Source organism: Psammomys obesus, unplaced genomic scaffold (assembly GCF_907164565.1).
Source record: "Psammomys obesus unplaced genomic scaffold, mPsaObe1.curated_primary_1811, whole genome shotgun sequence".
NCBI classification, from domain to species: Eukaryota; Metazoa; Chordata; class Mammalia; order Rodentia; family Muridae; genus Psammomys; species Psammomys obesus.
Genome location: NW_026596466.1, coordinates 1907107 through 1924041, shown reverse-complemented (window position 1 = coordinate 1924041; position 16935 = coordinate 1907107). Strand labels below are relative to the sequence as shown.

General features: G+C 57.8%; 1 protein-coding gene across 1 annotated transcript; it reads left to right on the top strand.

Annotated features, from left to right (window-relative positions):
- Positions 1–2665: 2665 nt before the first annotated feature.
- Positions 2666–14249, top strand: Fscn1 (fascin actin-bundling protein 1). Its single transcript, XM_055598650.1, has 5 exons — positions 2666–3584; positions 11212–11368; positions 11470–11591; positions 11795–11962; positions 12986–14249. Exons 1-5 carry the CDS (start codon positions 2753–2755, stop codon positions 13186–13188), a joined length of 1482 nt encoding a protein of 493 aa, XP_055454625.1. The 5' UTR covers positions 2666–2752; the 3' UTR covers positions 13189–14249.
- Positions 14250–16935: the final 2686 nt, after the last annotated feature.

The following is a 16935-nucleotide window of genomic DNA, read 5'->3' as shown; positions in this document are numbered from 1 at the left end:
AGGCTGGCCTCCAACTCACAGGGATCCTCCTGCTTCTGCCTCCCTGAGTGCTAGGATTACAGGCATGCGTCACCACTGGCTGGCTGAGACAGCACCTCTCTGTGTAGCCCTGACTGTCCTGGAACTCACTGTAGACTCAGTTCCGCCTGCCTCTGCCTCCCGAGTGCTGGGACTGCAGTGTCGCCCCCACGCCAGGTTTAAAAGTCTAAAAAGACTTTCTGTGTCTGTGTGCAGTGCGTCATGTGGGCTCCGGGACCCGAGGAGGCCAGAAGACACAGTGGGGCCTCTGGGAGCCAGAGGTGGAGGTGGCTACGAGCAGCCATGCTGCTGAGAACCGAATCTGGGTCCTTTAGAAGAGCAGCAGACGCTCCTCGCTGCCCAGCCCTCTCTTAGCCGCCTTAGTTCTGAGTTTCTCAGACTAAAGTCAAAGTTCCCCGATTTGGTGAGGCTGACTGGCCAGTGAGCCCAGGGATCTTCTGTCCCTCCCCTGTGTGGTGGATGCCACGGCTGAGCTCTGTGTGGGTGTCAGGGGTCCACCAGAAGTGGAGTCACTGGGCTTGCACAATCACAATGGGCACTTTGCTGAGTGAGCCATCTCCCTAGACCTTTCTTCTTCTTTGCATTTACATATGTATGTATGAAGGGGTGGGGGGCAGAAGGTCCCCTACTGCCCAAGGTGGGGCAAGTGTCAGGGGACAACCTGAGGGAGTTGTCACCTCTCACCTTTACCGAGGCGGTCCTGGGGACCGAATTCAGACCTTCAGCCTCGGTGGTGCAGGCCTTCACTCTCGCTCCCGGCTTTGGGTTCAGGAGGCAAGGTTTCCTACAGCTCGGGCTGGCCTGGAATTCAGTATGCAGCCTAGGATGGCCTTGCACTCCTGGTCCTCCTGCCTTCACCTCTGCCGTGCTGAGATGACAGGCCTGCACCATCACCACACCCAGCCCCCCCTCCCTGCCCAAGGCTTGGGAGGGCTGGCCCATGCAGCCATGCCCTGACCCCTGAAGGGATGCCAGGTGAGTAATCAATAGCCGGCATTTATGGCACCCCTGACACAGATCCGACATTGGCTTAACTGCCTGATGCGTAATGAGGCTAACTTGCCCGGGTCTGCCCGAAATGCTCCTGGGTTAAGCAGGTTTGAGCTGAGTACCAGATCCCAGGTGGCCCTCAGTAGAGGTTTTTTTTTTTTTTGTTTTTTTTGCGGGGGGAGGGGTGTTCAGCCTTCTGACTTGCTTCCCCAGGCTGGCCTTGAACTTGCAGCAATCCTCCTGTCCCTGTCTCCCAAATTCTGGGATTACAGGTGTGACTCCTATACCCAGGACTATGTATCTTTACCACAGAAGAGGGAAGCTCGCAGGAGCTCTGACCAAAGTCACACAGCCGGAGAGGCCGCTGGGTATCAACCTAGTTCTTGTCGACCTTTTCTGTGACCTCTAAGGGAAGAACCTGGTTTCCCAGCAGGGATGCTAAGGGCTGGTCCAGACTGATCTTTGATGATGAGAAGGCCTTGCCATCTACCCTCCGTCCCTGAAGGGGATTGCCTAGGGCAGGGATCTTTTTGGGCACAGATCACCCTGAGGATTGGTCAGCTTCAGCATCCTGCCCAGCCTGTGGCTGGGAAGGGCCAGGGCCCAGATCTTGTGGGCAGCCTGTGGTAGGGTCAGCATTCCAGGGGCCTGCCTGGCATGTGGGGAATGTCCTAGAAGTCTCAGCCTTCCAGAGACTGAAAGAAAAGTGTTCTTGCATGGGCTGGTGGGAGGTGGTGCTTGTGGGAATGTCCCTCTGGTCTGGAACTCTGAGGGGCTGTAATTAAAGTCACCCTGGGGCTGTGCCACGCCAGGGAGTTGTCCCGCTTTTTTCTGCTCTGCTGCATAGATAGAGACCGCTATCCCCGCCTTAGCCAGCCTGCTTCCTGGTAGACCAGCACCCCAGGGCCTGAGCAGCACCAGAGTGGGGATGCTCGTTGGTCACTAACGCAGGCCACAATCACCACGATTTCTTTAGAGTCAGCAGGGTGGCTGTACTCTAGGCTGGCCCCGGAATAGAAACCTCAGTGTGTGCGCAGGAGGCCCAGGCTATAAGGCCTTCGAGAAACCCTGTGGCGGGTGGGGCCGGTAGGACTCTCCAGAGTTTAACCTCTCTTCAAGCCCAGGCTCCTCTGTTTCCAGCGGGTGTCTTCCGGTGTCTCTGGCCTCTTCAAGGAACAGCTCTAAGGCTACTTCCTGGTACACCCTGGACCCTCCCTCCATCCGGAAGACATCGTTACCTTAAACCTGCCTGATCTTTCCCCTGTGCTGGGTCTTGGGGGTGGGGTGCTCCAGGGTGGCCTCAGAGAGCAGAGGAAGGCTGGGGATCAGCCAACCGCTGCGGAGAACGATAGCGGAGGAGCAATTTAAGTAGACCAGCCAACACGCACGAGCTAGAGGCAGAAGTATTGCCATGAGTTCGAGTCCAGCCCGAGCCACACAAGAGCCTTCAAGCCTAGTCTGGGCTACAGAGTGAGACCCCGTCTTAAAACCCAGAAAAACCCGCTGCGGAGGCGCAGGGCCCCCGGCGCGCTCTGCAGAACCCCCTCCCCTGGCAGGCCCGGCTCGGGGCGTGGCCTAGCCCGATGACGTCACCCGCCTATAAAACCCAGGGCGCCGCCGGGCTGGCTTTGTGGAGCGCCGCAGCGGGCTAAGCCGTGCCGAACAAAGGAGGTCGGGCACAGCCACCCAAGCTCCCGGGGCCGCCGGGCCGCCCTCCGCCACCATGACCGCCAACGGCACAGCCGAGGCGGTGCAGATCCAGTTCGGGCTCATCAGCTGCGGCAACAAGTACCTGACCGCCGAGGCGTTCGGCTTCAAGGTGAACGCGTCGGCCAGCAGCTTGAAGAAGAAGCAGATCTGGACGCTGGAGCAACCTCCGGACGAGGCGGGCAGCGCGGCCGTGTGCCTGCGCAGCCACCTGGGCCGCTACCTGGCCGCCGACAAGGACGGCAACGTGAGCTGCGAGCGCGAGGCGCCGGACGCCGACTGCCGCTTCCTCGTCGTGGCACATGACGACGGCCGCTGGTCGCTGCAGTCCGAGGCGCACCGGCGCTACTTCGGCGGCACCGAGGACCGCCTGTCGTGCTTCGCGCAGAGCGTGTCGCCGGCCGAGAAGTGGAGCGTGCACATCGCCATGCACCCGCAGGTCAACATCTACAGCGTCACCCGCAAGCGCTACGCGCACCTGAGCGCGCGGCCGGCCGACGAGATCGCGGTGGACCGGGACGTGCCCTGGGGCGTCGACTCGCTCATCACCCTGGCCTTCCAGGACCAGCGCTATAGCGTGCAGACGTCGGACCACCGCTTCCTGCGCCACGACGGGCGCCTTGTGGCGCGGCCCGAGCCCGCCACGGGCTACACGCTCGAGTTCCGCTCCGGCAAGGTGGCCTTTCGCGACTGCGAGGGTCGCTACCTGGCTCCGTCCGGGCCCAGCGGCACCCTCAAGGCCGGCAAGGCCACCAAGGTGGGCAAAGATGAGCTCTTCGCCCTGGAACAGAGCTGCGCTCAGGTGGTGCTGCAGGCGGCCAACGAGAGGAACGTGTCCACGCGCCAGGGTGAGTTGGGGACGTGTTCCCCCCTCGGGTCCCGACCCAGTGCACAAAAGCATCCCCCCCGTCCTTCCGTTTCCCTGTCTCGTGCGCTCCCGTTGGGCGCACAGGCCTCCGTCCCCCACTTGGGGGAAGTGGGCTTTCTGTTTTGAAAAACCGGGTCTCACCCTGTAGTTATCCTGAGACTCTCTATGTAGCCCAGACTGCCCTCGAACTCACTGAAATCCTCCTGCCTCTGTCTCTGGAGCGCTGGGATTAAAGTCCTGTATTACCACCCCCTGTCCGGGATGTGGGCTTCATCTGCTGGGAGGAGGTGACGTGGGGTGCGGCCTAGCCCATCCTAAAGCAATGCTGTCCACCCCCACCCCTGGATGGGGGGCGTGGGGCTTCCTAGACCTAGCTTAGACCTCTGTTTCCTCTTCCTTTCCAATCTGGCTTGTCCCCATTCGTGGGCTAGGTCTTGGGGAGGAAGGGTTCCCCCCTGTCCGTTTCCTCGTGCGTCCTCTCCCGTTTCGCAGGCCTTTGGCTGAAGGGCCAGGGGACAGTCATTCCCTGCCTCCCCCCTTTCCCCGCCTTTGCTGGCGTGATGGAGGAGGTTGGCGGGGCTTTTGATCCCGACGGGGTGTGCCGGGCGGGGTTGGCCCTGCGACTTGGGGGGGGGGGCCGGGAAGAATGTCCGCAGGGGCCGCCCCTCCCCCATCGGGCCTCCCCTCGCCGAGGCCTGGCGCTCCGGGCCGCGGCCTTTGTGAGCAGGGGGGCGGGTCGCCACGGCTGGGCCCTCCCTCGTCCCCTTTGTCCTGCTAGGGCTCTGCAGATGGGAAAACCAGATGCGGCGGGGCTGGGGGAGGGGATCGGCTTAGGCGGGTCCCTCTGCGGAGGAGCCACCCCCCAACCCTCCAGGCGTTGTCCCTGGTCCAGGGGCTAGCGCGGAGGCGCGGAGTGAAGCCGCCCAGCGTTTCCTTCGCACCCCGGCTGGCGGGCGGCGTGGCGCGGGTGGCTGCGCGCCAGGCACCCTCCCTGCTATCCCGTGCACGCCTCGCGGTCTGGCACTCGGCGGAGTGGCCCTCTAGAAGCCTCTACCCTCGAGTGAACCGGTGCCCAAGGCCTCCCTGGCTGGGAACAATCGTTTGCAACTCGATCTGTCCCCATCCAGGGCCTCCAGAAGCCCGGCAGGCCGTTTCCGAACGGCATGGGCGTGCCACAAGTAGGCGCCTCCTTTCTGGTGTACCCGGACTTTACCAAAGGGTCTTTGCTGCCTGCTAGCAGGGGCTTGTGAGATCTCGCTTCCTTGGGTGGGAAATTGGACCTCAGGCTTTAGAGATGGCTGGACGGGAGCCGAGCCTGTGGAGAGGAAGGCCCCCTCCCCCAATGCAGAGGACTAAGGCCTGGGTGGGGCCTGCCTGGATTGGGCAGAATTAACTCTCCGAAAAGGTACAGCCATTTGTTCTAGGTTACACAGTAAGACAGCAGCATGCTGAACAGCGGGTGCTTGAATCCGGAATGTTCTTTCATTTTACACACACACACACACACACACACACACACACACACACACACACACACACACACACCAAGGCATGGCAGCTTCTCTTGTTTCACATTGCTGGGTGAGGGGGTCAGAGTTCACACCTGTTTTGCAAACACTGAGATACAAGGAGCGGTAGACGTCCCTTGGGAACGTGACTGGGATGTAAAGCAAAAGATTGGGGGGAGTGCAGAATCTGGGTGTAGACCGTAAGGACGGGGGCTCCCCCGGGAGAGTGGATAGCAGTGACCACGCATCAAGCGTATGGGCGGGTGTTGCGGGCAGAGGGCACGGCCTGTACAAAGGCCCCCGAGGCAGGGAGGTGCCGGGAGAAGAGCCCAGCGTCCCTAGGAGGAAGGCTGGGCTTTGGGCCCTGCGGACGTGCCTGGTACTCGCAAGCAGAGAGATGGCTCTGTGCTTTCCCGAGCTGTGTCCAAGGCCTGTGGCCCTGGGGAAGGTTAGGCAGACACAGGTGACTTAGGCCCTTGGGGCCGGAAGGAGCTAGAAGGTGTGTTTTGCGAGCCTGGGCAGGTACCCTTCTCTGAGGGTGTCTGATGCTTCGTGATTCACTCTGATGAGGCAGGAGGGGGCGGAAGTTAAAGGCGCTGAAGGGGTGAGGATGTGAAGGGAACTTGGGGTCATAGCTAGACCTCTCCTGCCCTCGTGTGTTGGGGTCTGGGTCTCACTCCATCATCGGCCAATCACCCCCTGGCCTTTTGGGGCGAGCTGCTGGGTGGGCGTGCCTGGGAGGCCATTTTGGGCAGGCCTGCGTGGCAGGGAGGCGGGGCTGGGCCTCGGAAACACGTGTTGGGAACCGCTCCTGCTTGCCAGGAATCGGGGGAGGGAGGACAAGGGGGAGGGAAGGCAAGGCGCAGTCTGGGGTTGTGAATCATCCTTGCAGAGTTGCAGCTTCCTGCTCCCTGGCCTCAGTTTCCCCATCTGTAAAACACAGAGGTCCTTTGAGCCGGGCTCTGTTCCTGGGAGCAGTGAGCAATACCTCACCCAGGATGGGCGAGGAGGGGAAGGTCTCCTCCCCTTTCTCCTTGCTCCTCCTGATCATCCCAAGCCCGCGCTGTCTTCCCACATTGCCCATCCTGGTTCACATGTCAGGCTCTGTCCCCATCACTTCTAGGGTGTCTGGTTGAGGAGTGACGGGTGAGTCTGGGGGTGTCTGGGAATTCCCCTCTAGGTTAAAGGAATGCTGGTTTCCAGCACTGAACAGACTTTGGGAAGTGAAGTCCTGGAGGATTCCAAGCTAAATCCCCCTCCCTTCCTACGTGAGATGGGGGAATGCTTATTCAAACAAGGCAAGGGAATGGCAAACTGCTAAAGCCTGGGAGGGGGCTGAGGGTTGAGGGACCCTCTGAGTCACCACAGAGACAGCCGGGGAGCTGGAAGATAGCCACGCCCCCTCCCGTGGGTTCCTGGGAGCCTGTGACTCAGGTTTTCTGTGCTGCCACTGTTTAAAAAAAAAAAAAAAATCCCACAGAAAATCTGTTACTATAGCAACACTGCTCCAATGTGATTTCAAGGCCAAGTGGGGCCTTTCCCCCCTGGCTGTGCCTTAGAGGGGCCATTCTGGAAGGGGGCTAACTTCCCTTTCCAGGCCTTTCCTCCTGAAGTGGGAGGGTCCTGCTTACCCTTGGCAACAGGCCCTCATATCCTTTCAGGGTCCCTAGAGAATAGAGAGATGTTCCTTTCTGTCAAGGTAGGGAAACTGAGGCAGACAGAGAAGACATTCACCCAAGGGTGCCTGGAGTCCACCTTTGGTGTCCCACTGGCCTCTTTGGGCCTTTTACCAAAGGGTGGAGGCCACAAGCCCTTTGTCCCAGTACCTAGAGGTGAGAGCCAGATGGTGGCCTGGGTGAGGTCCTTTTGGTCTGGATGTCTCCTTTCTCAGAGGTAATGGGAGGCTGAGGGTTAGTGTGTGTTAACAGTGCTGGCCTGCCCTGCTGGGGCAGGTCTTGGGCTGGGGTCTCCCCCTTGTTTGAGGATGGCTAGCATGCTGGGAAGCCGTGACTCCTTTACCCCACCCACCTTAGTTTTATTTTTGTCTTGGAGCCCATCTGGTTTCCACCTCTCCATCCTCCTGCCTCAGCCTCCAGAGTGCTGGGATGACAGACACAGGCCACCTCTTAGGATTGGCTTCTGGCCTCCTGTTCCACCGCCTTGGGGCAGCCTCTGATGCTGGGGTGGCTGGGAGGGGCTTTTCTTTTCTTTTTTCTGAGACGGTTTCTCTCTGTAGCCCTGGCTGGCCTGGAACTCACTCTGTAGACCAGGCTGGCCTGGAGCTCGGAGATCTGCCCGCCTCTGCCTCCTGAGTGCTGGGATTAAAGGCATGAGACACCACCAGCTGGTTCAGCTTTTCTTTTATTGCTGGACTGTGGGGATCAAACCTGAGGCCTTGTTCGGGGCCAGCAGGTGCTCTGCCTTCAGGTCCTTAACCCCTCACCAGCAGGCTCTGGGTAAATGCTCAATCACTGAGCCACACCCCAACACACCCAAAACTTTCTTTTTCTCAAATACATTTTCAGTCTAATTACTTTTATCAGTTTATTTGTGTGTGTGTGTGTGTGTCGGGGGGTGTATATGCAGGCCACAACACACACAGAGAGCTCAGGCAACAACTTGTGGGAATCCTTTTTCTCCTAAACCCAACTGGGTTCTGGGGATGGAACTGTGAGGCTTGGCCACAAGGGCCTTTCCCCACGGAGGTCCTGGTGTTGACTTCTGACTGCCCCTTTTCCCTGGGTGGCCACAGTTAGATCAGGTGGGATTGCTTGGCCTCTGGCACATGGTGTGGCTGCTCTGCCCAGTGTTCGGTGCTGACTCAGCTTTTCCTGCATGTGGCAGGCAGAGGGGACAGTGGGCGGGACCCCACACGCTTGTGGCCAGCTGTCCTCTCGATGTTTAGCCAACCCTACTGTGGGCCAAGGCAGGACAGCCAGTTTCTGCTGGAGAAGGTGGGTGGTTGAGCAGACTCCAGCCCAGAACTGTGGCCTCAGGGTGAATTTCTAGCAAGAGAGAGACAGGGTCAGTCAGGGTCCTGGGTGCCCCCCCCCCATGGAAGCCATCTTGGAAGCTGTGTCTGCTTATCCTATATCTAGAAGAAAGGCTCAGACATAGCCAGGCTTCTGTCCATTCCTGAGAGCCAAGAAACCCCTTAGTCTTCTGTGTGACCTTGGGGCCAGGGCTGTGCCACCTCTCAGCTTCTTCGTCTTTCTCTTTGTGAGGTAGACGTGAGGGTCCCCATTTTCCAGCACAGATGGAGACACCTGGGTCAGGGTGGCCCTGGCACACCCTTGGGTGGGTGTCCACCGAGCGTGGGTTCCTGGGGGCAAGGGTGAAGGCAGCACCAGCTGTCCCCTGCTTGGTCCCTGCTTCATAAGGATGCCCGCAGACAAACGGAGCCGGCAGTATGCACTGCCCCGAGGCTGGCATTCTTCGAATCCCAGCTCCTTAAAGCAAAGACTTTTTCTTGTTAGGACCCAAGGTCCCACTCCCAGATGGAGAGCAGAGCCGCAGGGAGCAAGGCCTTTTTAAAATTTTTTCTTTTCTTTTCTTTTTTTGTTTTGTTTTTAGTTAGTTGTTGTTTTTTTTTGTTGTTGTTGTTGTTGTTTGGGTTTTTTTGTTTGTTTTTTGTTTTTTGAAGCAGGCTCTCTCTGTGCTGTCTCAGAACGTTGTAGACCAGGCTGGCCTTGAACTCAGAGACTGCCAGCCTCTGCGTCCCAGATTAAAGGCATGTGCTGCCAACGCCCAGCTCTAGAACACTTGTTAGAGGACCAGCACTCACACGGTGTCTCTCAGGGTTCCAGATCTAAGCTCTGAGGGCACCGGACACATATGTGGTACATATACATTCCCACAGGCCAGTCATACATACATATTACATACAAATCTGTCTAGAGGTAAAGAAAATAAAAGGGCGAGGGAGGGAGGCCCGGTGGTCCTGTTTGGGTGGACATGCCCACACGCAGGGAAATGCTGGAAAATTCCATCAGCCTTTAGTGTTTGTGGCAGGTGGGGGCAGGGATAAAATATGACTTCATTTTTATCCTTTTTAAGTTTTCTAAGGCAACGTGTGGTCTTCGTGTGTGTTGGGGGGGTTCGTGTGGGTGTGGTGCCAGGGTGCAATCCAGCACCTTCCGCCATGCCAGGAAAGCGCTTCACCACCTCTCTGTTTCATTTATTTTATATATGTAGCTCTGGCTGTCTACAATTCATTATGTAACTAGGGTGACCTCAAACTCAAAGAGATTCACCTGCCTCTGCTTCCTGAGTGCTAGCAGAAAGGTGTGAGCCTCACACTCACCTTCTCTTACCAAAAAAAAAAAAAAAAAAAAAAAAAAAAAAGTTGTATTTGTTTTTATTTTTGTATGTGGAGGGGGGTGGCCACATGCCTTGGGTGCTGTTCGGAGGTCAGAGTAGGTTCTGCTGCTGTGCTGGTCCCAGGGGCTGAACTCAGGTCTGTAGGTGCCTTTGCCCCATGAGCCACCCCGGTGGGCTGCAACCCTTTGTGTGTGCTTGGGGTGGAGGTGGGGTCTCATGTGGCTCAAGCTGGCCTTGAACTTCTGGTCCCCCTGCCTCTGCTAACCACGAACTGGGGTTGCAGGCCCTTTCTACCACATCCTTTCACGCAGCTTTGGGAATGGACCCCAGGACTTTGGGAGTAAAGCAAGCGCTCTGCCAAACCACGCGCCTATCTTATTCCTTTGAGCTAGGGTCTCGCTCAGAGCTGAGGCTGGTCTCAGCATCCTGAGTGCTGGGATGACAGGCATGGGTCACCGGGCCTCGATCATCCTCTATCCTTCTACTTTAACACATACCCACTACAGGAAGCGGGTAGCAAACCCCCTTTTACCAGCACCCCACCATGTGACATTCTGCAGAACCAGCTCCATCTGTGTGTTTATTCCATGGTTTTGGTTGTATTTAAAGCAAATTCCTGACACTGGGCTTCTTATCCGGAAACGCCTCCATCTGTACCTACGAAACCAGGCCGCTCCTTATGTAACAGCAGCACTGCCTGACTGGAACCAAGCTTTAAAACCCCGGGCCAGGGGAGAGTTCTGCTTGGCTTTGGAACATCGTTGTGGGTGGTTCATTTTGAAGTTTGAAGGCTTCCTTCCTCTCCTCCTCCCCTTTCCTCCTTATCTTTTTGGGTGCTAGAGATTAAAGAAACCCACCGCTGACTGAGCTAAACCCATAAATATCCGAGGCTGTCTCCTGCCTCAGTCTTTGAGTACTGGCACATCGGATTTTTAGTGTTTGTCTGACCTCCTAACATGGAGGTCAGAGATCAATATCAGATGTGCGCACACTTTTGTGTGGGGCATGGAGTATAGCCAGGCAGCAGTGACCTACACCTTTAATCCCAGAACCCCGGGAAGCAGAGGCAGGCACATCTCTGAGTTGGAGGCCGGCCTGGACTGCAGAGTGATGAGTTCTAGGACAGCCAGGGCTACACAGAGAAATCCTTTTCGAAAATCAAAGAGAAAGAAAAAAGATGGAGTCTCACTAGATAGCTCTGGCTGTCCTAGAACTCACTATATAGACCATGTTGGACTTGAACTCACAGACGCCCACCTGCCTCTGTCTCCTGAATGGACTCTGTACTGTGAGACAAGAATCTCTCGATGGCCTGGAGCTCACCAGTTCGGCTCAGCTGGCTGTCACTGAGCTCCAGGCAGCCATCGGTCTTAGCTTCCCTATGCTGGGTTTGTAGGCTCATGCCGCCATGGCCGCCGCGCCGGCTTTTACGTGGTTCCCGGGGAATCTGACCGTAATGCTTCATGACCAAGCCATGTCTTCAAGAGCACCCACCCACACGCGCGCACACACACACACTTCCTTTTTTCTTTCTTTTGAGACAGGATCTTACTCGGTAGCCTGGGGAGCCCAGAACTCAGAGTTAACCTGCCATTTCTAACCGAGTGATGAGATCCTGGCCAGCCTTGGCCCAAGCCTCTGGGTCCTCCGCCTCACTGGCTCAGATACCATCTGAGGGGTCTGAAGCACACTTCAGGAAGCCCACAGCCCTGTGGTATCCTTGAGTGCGGGTGAAACGGGTCACGCGGTGGCCTGACTGGCTCGGGTCTCCCCCTGCAGGTATGGACCTGTCGGCCAATCAGGACGAAGAGACTGATCAGGAGACCTTCCAGCTGGAGATGGACCGGGACACGAGGAAGTGTGCCTTCCGCACCCACACGGGCAAGTACTGGACGCTGACAGCCACCGGGGGCGTGCAGTCCACGGCCTCCACCAAGTGAGTGAGCCCCGCCCCTCGGTCCCCTGGGCTGGCCCTTCTCCCGGGCCGGGCTGCCTGCCTGACCCCCTCCTGTTGCCAACCCCTCTTCTCTTGCCCAGGAACGCCAGCTGCTACTTTGACATCGAGTGGTGCGACCGTCGGGTTACTCTAAGAGCGTCCAACGGCAAGTTTGTGACCGCCAAGAAGAACGGCCAGCTGGCTGCTTCGGTGGAGACAGCAGGTAGCCGTTCGAGGGCACGCGCCCCAAGCCCTAGGGGGGCAGTCACCCCGGGGCCACGCCCCAGTGCCACCTGAGCCTCTGGTATGCAGGGCACCCCTCGGGCTGGTAGTGTGCGGACCCCTAGCTTCGTGGTGCCCCCTCTCTGAGCCGCACCCTGGCTCACTGGTTGCTGCTAAGTTCGGTGGTCCCTTTCCCTGTGGCAGGGGACTCGGAGCTCTTCCTCATGAAGCTGATTAACCGCCCCATCATCGTGTTCCGAGGGGAGCACGGGTTCATCGGCTGCCGCAAGGTCACTGGCACCCTGGATGCCAACCGCTCCAGCTACGATGTCTTCCAGCTGGAATTCAACGATGGCGCCTACAACATCAAAGGCAGGTTCCCCGGGTGGGGTGCTCGCTCACAGCCATTCAGAGTCTCCAGGGCAGGGCTGTCCTGTGGTCACTGGGGGTAGCCAGCCTTTCCCCTCTTGTCTGTAGAGAATTTTACCAACTCATCCTGGGCAGATGGAGAAGGTGGGAACCAGCTCAGGATACTGAGGCATGGCTCTGATCTATGAATCGGAGACAGAATTATCTCAAAGAGAAAGGAAGGAAGGATAAACAAAGAAGATAGAGCCAGAGGGTGATGGTGCACGCCTCAGGAGGCAGAGGCAGACGGATCTCTGAGTTCCAGGCCAACCTGGGCTACACAGGAAACCCTGTCTCAAAAACAAACAAACAAAAAAAAAAAAAAAAAAAAAGGAGAAAATGGAAGATAAGGCTATGACTCCTTGGCTGTGGGACAAAAACTACAGTGAGAGGACCCCAACAATCCAGAGGTGTTAAATTAGAATCAGAACCCTGTGCTGGGTGTGGCCTTGGCAAACCCAACTTCTTTTTTGCAGTGCCGAGGACTGAACTCAGACCTGTGTCCCAGCCCCTCACTGGGGGATTCTAGGCAGGTGCTCTGTTGCTGATATAAATCCCTCTTTATTTTTTAAAGTTTTTTGTGTTTTTTGAGACAGGCTCTCACTAAATGGCCCTGGCTGATCTAGAACTCGCTTTGTAGACGAGGCTTCCCTTAAACTCAGAGTCCACCTGCCTCTGCCTCCCAAATGCTGGGATTGAAGGAGTGTGCCACCATGCCCAGCCCAAGCCCTCTTCTATTTTTTAGTTTGAGATGTTGTGTGAGTAAATTTCCCAGGATGGCCTTGACTCTAGATGATCCTCCTGCCTCAGTATTTGGTGGTGAGGATTACAGGACTGTGCCCCACATCCGGCTGACCTGGCTCAGTTATGGCAGCTGGCAGTGGGGCAGTGGGGCAGTGGGGGAGGGACTAGCAATCCTTGCGGAGAGTGCGGGGGCGGGGGGGGTTAGGTAGGCAGCATGGCTTGATGTGTCTCCTTCCTCTCCAGACTCCACGGGCAAGTACTGGACGGTGGGTAGCGACTCCTCCGTCACCAGCAGCAGCGACACCCCTGTGGATTTCTTCCTTGAGTTCTGTGACTACAACAAGGTGGCCATCAAGGCTGGCGGCCGCTACCTGAAGGGGGACCACGCTGGGGTCCTGAAGGCCTGCGCGGAGACTATTGACCCCGCCTCGCTCTGGGAGTACTAGGGCCCCCTGCCTTCTGCAGGCCGCCCCCCAGTCCCTCCGCTGTCCCTATTCACTGGGCGGCCCAGCAGGTGGCAAGCTCCTTGCCTTTCAAACTGGAAACCCAAGAGAAAACGGTGCCCCTCCCCCCCTAACTCTGCTCCCCATGGGTCGGTGGCTGCAGACTGTCTCTGGGAGGGACTTCGGGTTCCTCTTCACCCTTCTCCGCCGTGGGGCGCCCGGGCACCTTCTGACCTCAGACAACTCAGCCTTATTTCCCCCAGGAAGTGGCCTAGGAGAAGCTGCTGGTGGTTGGGGGACCCCGGGGAGTTGCCCCAGCCCCTGAGCTTGTAACTGGAAACCCGCCCCCACGGGGTCACGCCTCTCGGGTGTACCTGGCCCCAGCATCAGGGGGCCAGCCTTTGGGTGGCACTGAAGCCAGGTGTCACCTGGCTTGCCCACAAGTGTTTGTCTGGACTGCGGCTAGAGAGCAGTCTCTATCCCATCCCGCAGAGGTCTGGCTGCTTCCTTGACGCAAAGCTAGCTGGGTGGCTGGGCTGCCCCTGCATATCCCGGGGATGGGGCGAACCTTGCTCCCATCTCTTTCCTTTTCACCCTGGCCTGACTGGAAGCAGAAAAAAATGACCAAATCAGTATTTTTTTTTTTTTTTTAAGGAAATGTTACTGTTGAAAGGGCCCCAGGCAGGCCTGCCCTGTTGGTTGTAGCTGTGCGTGGTCTTTGGGGGGGGACTCTTGGCGCCTGTTCCTGCCTCCCCAGCGGGTTCCCTCCCTCCCCCCTGCCTGCCCACCCCAGCCCCGGCCCTGTGATTGGTGCTCCACGTCTTCCCGACACCTCGGGGCTCCTGGGCAGGAGAGAGCCAGGCGTGCCGCTCCCGGGAGCCCTGGAGTAGACCTCAGGGGCCTCTCTCTCCCCAGCCTCCCCATTTTAGCCACTCCCCAGCCCCATGCATCTCTTCATTCTGGGTATCTCAGTCTTTTATTTTTTGTAACTGTCATTTGTATAACTCTTAAAGACCCATGATAGTAGCTTTGAACTGGAAAATAAAATAACCGCCAAGTCTGCAGGCTGCGTGTGTCGCACAGAATGGGCGGGTAGGGGGTGCAGAGGGCACTGATTGGCAGGCTCTTGTTCCGGTCCAGACCCTGCTTCCCGAGTCTGGCAAGCTGAGTATCCAAGAGCAGGCGAGAGGGTTCAGCAGGGAAGGTTGCTTGCTGCCAAACATGGCGGCCTGAGTATGATTCCCCAGCACCCACGTGACAGAGTTGGATGCAGTGCTGGACACCCACCCCAGGGCTTCTGAGGAGGCTAGAGACAGGAGGATCCCTGGAGTTTACCGGCTGCCCAGCTTTGCCTAATCTGTGAGCTCTGGATTGGGTGAGGGCCACACACACCAGGCCTGTCATCCCGGCTGCTCAGGAAGCTGAGGCAGGAGGATCACAGCTCAAGGCTGACAAGATGGCAGAGCAATTTCAGGGTGGCCTGGGCACCTTGCTGCAGAGATGTTTATGAAGGGGCTGTGGACTGTGCTTCACGGCTGAGAAGCAAGGCTGGCGGCAGAGATGGCTCAGCCGTTCAGAACGCTGGCTGCTCTTCCAGAGGACCGGGTTCAGTTCTCAGCACCCACATGGCAGCTGTCTGTAGCTCCAGTCCCCGGGGATCCGACACCCTCATACCGACCCAGACACATGCGGGCAAAACACCAATACAAAATAGAGATTCGCAAGCCAGTGGCTACCTGCACGGGTTTCGGGCAAGCCTGAAGTCTAGAGCACGGTGGCATTGCCCCTGAGGTCCCTCCCCGACAGCTCGGTGCTTGACTGGGCACTTTGGAGGCCCCCAGAGCAGGCGCTGCCGAGCGGCGGAGGGCCTCACTGATTGGCTGCTGATGACGGAATGAGGCCCGCAGCGCGCTGGGTGGTCCCGTGCCTGCGGGAGATTGACGGGGGCAGATGGCAGCAGAGCACAGAGCACGCAGTGGGCCCCTCACTGGAAGCTGGCCCCGAGCAGGACAGGGCCGGTGACGCCGAGAGACAGATGACTCCTACAGATGACTCAGGCTCGGGTGGGGGCCGCGCTGAGGGGGAGATTCCCTCCCCTGTCCCTTACCACCACCAAGACCAGCTTGACGGCTGTGGGGAGCCCACGCGGGGCACTGCGGGGGGGGGGTCCGAGGGAGGAGGCGCCAGGTCTAAGGGACCTAATCCAGGAAAGAGACAGGAAGCCACCTGGTGGAGACCTGCCAGGGAAAGGCTGAGCTGGAGGATGTCAGGTTGGGGGGCCAGGCAAGGGGGCGGGGCGCACACCCTAGGTCTGCCCGAGTCCTGCACACACGCTCAGGCACACTCAGCAGCTCTCACAGACAGCTGTTGGGTACCCCATTACCCCCTTCCCCCGTTTCTTCCAGTTGAGTCAGGGGCCCACAGCTCTGCCTGTTGGGGCCCTGGAAATGGAGTTGTTGGTGGGGGTTGAGCCATCTTCTGTCTCCTCTACCAACGGTTTATTTTTTTACTTTTCTGAGACTGGGCCTCATGTAGCTCAGGCTTGACCTTGCCGTGTCGTCAAGTTTCTGCCTCTTGCCTCCACCCTCCTGGGTGCTGGGATTACAGACATGTTGGCCTCTGGCCCACATCTTCATGTCCACTAGGCAAACACTCCCAACTGAGCCATACCCCTATTTTATTTGTTTTCTTTTTTTTTTTAATAAATTTAATTTTATTTTTATATTTATTTATTACAATCTATTCACTTTGTATCCCCGCTGTAGCCCTGTCCCTCCTCTTCTCCCAGTCCCCCTCTCCCTCCCTCACCTCCTCCCATGCCCTTCCTCCAGTCCACTGATAGGGGAGGTCTTCCTCCCCTTCCCTCTGACCCTAGCCTATCAGGTCTCATCAGGACTGTCTGCATTGTCCTCCTCTGTGGCCTGGTAAGGCTGCTCCCCCCTGGGGGGGGGTGATCAAAGAGCCCACCAATGAGTTCAGCCCCTGCTCCCCTTACTAGGAATCCCACGTGGACACTGAGCAGCCAATGGGCTTCCTTTGAACACGGGATTTTATTTGTTTTCTTTTTGGACAAGGGCTTGCTATGTAGCCCAGGCTGGCCTCTTCCCATCTCAGCCTCCCAAGTGCTGGGATTACAGGCTTGAGTCATTGCAGGTAGAACAATGGAGAAGCTTTTGTGGCCCTCATGGGTCCCCTCCAGACCTGTCAGAGTTTAGGGGGCTTACAGGCCCCTCCAGAGCCTCTCAGTGCACCCCAGTTCTACCCTGCAGGCCTGGCCTTCAGGAAGCCTCGACGAGTCGGGACCAGGCCCTGACTGGTGCTAGCCAGATCCATCTGGCAGGGAGCAGATGACTGAAGCCTGGGGGTTTCCCAGCCGGGTCCACACTGGGCACCCTGTCCAAGACTGCTTCTATCCCTCCTGCGGGAACCTAGCGGGGTGACGTCCTAGTCCCCACAGGGCCCCCATGTCCTCCAGAGCTGAGTGCTCTCTCCCTCTGGAGGGAGAAGAGCTGTGTCCTGACTTTGTTATTAGCTGAGGAGGCCAGGTGCAGCGCACATCTGTAATCCCAGCACTCGGGAGGCAGAGGCAGGCAGATCTCTGTGAGTTCAAGGCCAGCCTGGTCTGCAAGTGAGTCCAGGACAGCCAGGGCTGCACAGAGAAACCTTGTCTCAAAAAAACAAAATCAGAACAACAATGAAAAGATAACTTGAGATTGCAGGCTGTGCATTCCTGTGCGCTCGCGCGCGCGC

Coding starts and splice junctions, on each gene's coding strand:
- Fscn1 (XM_055598650.1), top strand. CDS start 2,753: ATGACCGCCAACGGCACAGCCGAGGCGGTGCAGATCCAGTTCGGGCTC. Junction 11,369..11,469: donor CAGTCCACGGCCTCCACCAA/GTGAGTGAGCCC, acceptor TCTCTTGCCCAG/GAACGCCAGCTGCTACTTTG. Junction 11,963..12,985: donor TGGCGCCTACAACATCAAAG/GCAGGTTCCCCG, acceptor CTTCCTCTCCAG/ACTCCACGGGCAAGTACTGG.